At 39.0% G+C, this 4,353-nt stretch overlaps 1 protein-coding gene across 1 annotated transcript; it reads left to right on the top strand.

Moving 5' to 3' along the window:
• Positions 1–1,853: 1,853 nt before the first annotated feature.
• KCNS3 (potassium voltage-gated channel modifier subfamily S member 3) lies at positions 1,854–3,384 on the top strand. The gene has a single exon (XM_009290627.1). It carries the CDS (start codon positions 1,900–1,902, stop codon positions 3,382–3,384), a length of 1,485 nt encoding a protein of 494 aa, XP_009288902.1. The 5' UTR covers positions 1,854–1,899.
• The last annotated feature ends 969 nt before the right edge of the window (positions 3,385–4,353 follow it).

Genomic DNA, 4,353 nt, shown 5'->3' with positions numbered 1-4,353 from the left:
CAGGCAGTGGGGCTATATGGCTCAATAGAACTAGTCCATTAATACAAGTACCTGAGGCTGAATGAAAACTGAATTGTTCTAGCTGACAGTGAATAAAGATTGTGGGGTGGGGTTCTTTTTTTCTTTTTTTTCTTTTGCCTCCTACTTGTTCTGGTGGTGTACTTGAAGCCCAGTGTCCCAGCCATCCACTCTGGCACTTATTAAAGTCTACAGTGGCTCCTGTTTGATGAAAATGCCCAGGTTTCTTTTATGTAAAGAAGTGTTGGTTCTACTCTCTCATGCTGACATACAGCAGGGATGCAACCATGGTGCACACACTACGAACAGGGAAATAGATACAACCTTAATGACCTTCATTAACTGAGTCAGGAGACCTTGAGGAAGAGCAAAAAATATTCAAACTCTAACATGTCCCAACTTTGAATCATAATTGGTGCTATTGCAGGAGGCACTGAAAGATGGACAGGTATAGAAATTACTGTCTGTTCCTTGAGTAGCTTCCCCAAGCCATTAAAGAGCACCAAAGCAATTTCTTTGTATGATATCAGTCTATCTGTTAGGACTGGAGAATTACAATGCTCTCTTGTCAGATTTAAAATTCATTGACTTCCATATTAAATTGAAATAAATTAGCTTAGTATACATCAATTAATGTTTAAGTGTCAGAGATCAAAAAAAATTGTTCTCCTCATGATCAGAAGTTATATATAATCTCATGACAAGTGTAGGAACTGCCAATTTTGGCTTGAAGACAACTGTTCCTTAGAAGGAAAGCAAGAGCTAAGTTCTGAAAAAGTTAACTTATTTGCTAGTAACTATATCTGCCTTTTTGAATTCAGTTTCAGCTGAATGATTTAACTTACAGTAAAATATGGAAACATTGAAATGTCCTTCTGTCTATCTGCAGGTATCCACAGCTACTTGCTGAGGCAAAATTTCTGTGGAAGTTCCATCTCTAGAAGCTCCTGTTTCCAGAAATGGCATTTCAACACCAACTTCTCAGCATTACTGTAGTGGTTGTGGCTATGCTGTGGCAGAATAGGAGGAGCTTCTGGAACTGACCAAGGTCATAAGAGGGTTGTGACACTCCAGGTAAGTAGGAAGGCAGGTAGAAAAATACCTCGAGGGAGTGCAGATACCCAAATATGTACTAGACAAAACTCTGAAGTCAGGAATTGGAAAGCTTCAAATGCACATTTGATATGTTTTCAAGAATACAGAATGCTTTTCTGTGGATGACTCTAGAAAGAAATTAATTGATATGACCACAGAAGTAATTGCAGTCCACATTCAAGCACATAATATCAAAAGTAGCGGATTACAAATTGCAACATCATATAAAGCAGTACAGCTCTACTGAAACCATAATTGAGAGACAGCTGCTCTTAAGCTTTGTCCTAAATGTTTTGATGGTTTGACAAGTTTTCTGTCTTTAACATAAGATTTTTTACTTCATTGCAGTAAACTTTTCTCATGAGTGTTAATTTCAATGTGATAGTAATACAGAGACTGATTTATTGATGAATTAGGCATTCTTCCTCCACATTAGAAAAAATTAAGGAGAGCTAAACCAGAACCTATTGCTTTCAAATTTGAAAGCAATTCTTCCTCCACATTATAAAAAAATTAAGGAGAGCTAAACCAGAACCTATTGCTTTCAAATTTGTGAGAGCTGAGTTAAACCATCAAACTGATTTAAACCTACTTCTGTGAAATGCTGAATAATGGTATTCATCATTTCGTTTCTTTTTTTGCTATAACATTTCACAGTAACCGGAGATGGAAAAAAGAATGTGTCACAAGAGCAAAACTGAATTAAATGCTCTAACAATATCTTATGTTCTTTTCAGGTTCAATGTAATCTCGTTGGGCACCAGCAGTGAAACTCTTCTGTTCAAAATGGTTTATGGTGAATTTTTCCACAGACCTGGCAAAGATGCAGAACTTATAAATTTGAATGTGGGTGGCTTTAAGCAATCGGTGGATCAAAGCACCTTGCTCCGATTTCCCCATACCAGACTCGGGAAACTTCTCAAATGTCATTCAGAAGAGGCTATTCTAGAACTATGTGATGATTATAGTGTTGCGGACAAGGAATATTACTTTGACAGGAATCCTTCCTTGTTCCGATATGTTCTGAATTTTTACTATACAGGCAAACTTCATGTCATGGAAGAACTTTGTGTCTTTTCCTTCTGCCAGGAAATAGAATACTGGGGGATAAATGAGCTGTTCATTGATTCCTGCTGCAGCAATCGGTACCAAGAAAGGAAAGAAGAAGGTCCTGAGAAAGACTGGGATCAGAAGAGCAATGACAGAAGTATTGACTCCTCTAACGAAGAGTCATCCATATTTGATAAAGAGCTGGAAAAGTTTGACGATCTGTGTTTTGGTGAAATAAGAAAGAAGATCTGGGTCAGAATGGAAAATCCTGCATACTGTTTGTCTGCCAAGTTAATTGCCGTGTCGTCCCTGAGTGTTGTCTTGGCGTCAATCGTGGCCATGTGCATTCACAGCATGCCAGAGTTTCAAAGGCTGGACGCCAATGACAGGGAGATTGAAGACCCTGTGCTGGAAGCCGTGGAGATTACGTGCATCATCTGGTTCACTGCTGAGCTAGTGATCAGGCTCATCACTGCTCCGAGTCAAAAGAAATTCTGGAAGAAACCACTGAATATCATTGATTTTGTCTCTATTATCCCATTTTATGCCACCTTGGCTGTGGACACGAAGGAAGAAGAAAGTGAAGATATTGAAAACATGGGGAAAGTGGTTCAGATCCTGCGGTTAATGAGGATATTTCGCATCCTGAAACTGGCCAGGCACTCCGTAGGACTGCGGTCTTTAGGTGCCACTTTGAGACATAGCTATCAGGAAGTTGGACTTCTGCTTTTGTTTTTGTCTGTTGGGATTTCTATTTTTTCAGTGCTTGTCTACTCAGTGGAGAAAGATGATGACTCATCAGAACTGCACAGCATCCCTGTTTGCTGGTGGTGGGCAACCATCAGCATGACCACTGTCGGTTATGGGGACACTTACCCGGTCACGCTTGCTGGAAAGCTGCTCGGCACCCTATGCATTATCTGTGGGATACTAGTGGTAGCACTTCCAATCACCATTATTTTCAACAAGTTTTCTAAGTACTATCAAAAACAAAAGGATATTGATCCAGACCAATGCAACAATGATCGCAAAGAGAAATGTAATGACCTACCTTATTTTAACATTAGGGATATTTATGCAAAAAAGATGCACTCCTTCATTTCTAGCCTTTCTTCAGTAGGAATTGTAGTCAGTGACCAAGATTCAACAGATGCCTCCAGCATCCAAGATATGGAGGATGTTTATAACACAACATCTTTAGAAAATGGTACAGGAAAATGAGTTGAATCTCTTTCTCTTCCCTTTATTTCTCTTCTGATTCTTGGTAAATGTGGACTTACAAACTTCAGTGAATTTATTAGGAGCAGTTAATTCTCAGGGTACTTAACTCTCAGCCATATTTGGACATTCTTTGCTCTGAGGATGCCATACAAGCTTCATTGTTTATATGAGGCTTTAAAATATGCCTCATATGGTGGTTTAGTTTTTAGACAACTAATGTTATGCATTTTTTGGGAGAAAAAGTCAGGAAAACAGTTTTAAATGTGAGATCAGTGTTTGTTTGGTTTTGTGGTGGTTTTGTTTGTTTGGTTGGTTATTTTTTTCCCTGCAACAATCTGATAGCTTATACAGAATCTACTTTTATAATTTGCTGCTGTTCAGGTAGACATATATTACAGACATGTAAGAACTATCGCACAAGTCAATGAAGTTTTTACCTGCAAATACATCAGGAAAAAGAAGGAACTATGTACACGTAAAACTGTGCTCACTAACATATTTATGTAATCTTGGAGTTGGGAACCCGTTTTCTAAGTTGGGGCAGAAAATGTATTGGTACATATTGTTTTTACTCCATGGAAGCATAATATTTATGAATTTCTTTCCAAAAGCACAATACATTTTTAGTTTGTTAAAATAAATTAATCCCATTGTGCCTATATTTTTCCCAGTGTCCAGCATGGCCAAGCTCTATCAGGTCCTAAACGGTCTAAATCACAAGTTGCAGGACAAAGTGTGTGGGCTAAGACAGGACAGGAGCTTATTATACCTTTTAGCCACCTCTTTTGCCATTGCGAACTTGAGCAATTCTGGTGCCTGGAGAGGATCCTGCTGTGATTAAGACCACCCTGGTGGCTTCCCCAGAGGCTTTGTTTTGTGGACACTGAAGCAAACATCAGTGGTGGTCTTTAGAAGTTATTGCTCCGTGCTGTCAGCGCTGCTCCTTTGCTGGAGGTTACTGCCTCAGTG

This window comes from Aptenodytes forsteri, unplaced genomic scaffold, assembly GCF_000699145.1.
Source record: "Aptenodytes forsteri isolate BGI_AS27 unplaced genomic scaffold, ASM69914v1 Scaffold138, whole genome shotgun sequence".
Taxonomy (NCBI): domain Eukaryota; kingdom Metazoa; phylum Chordata; class Aves; order Sphenisciformes; family Spheniscidae; genus Aptenodytes; species Aptenodytes forsteri.
This window is presented reverse-complemented; position numbering and strand designations above follow the sequence as displayed.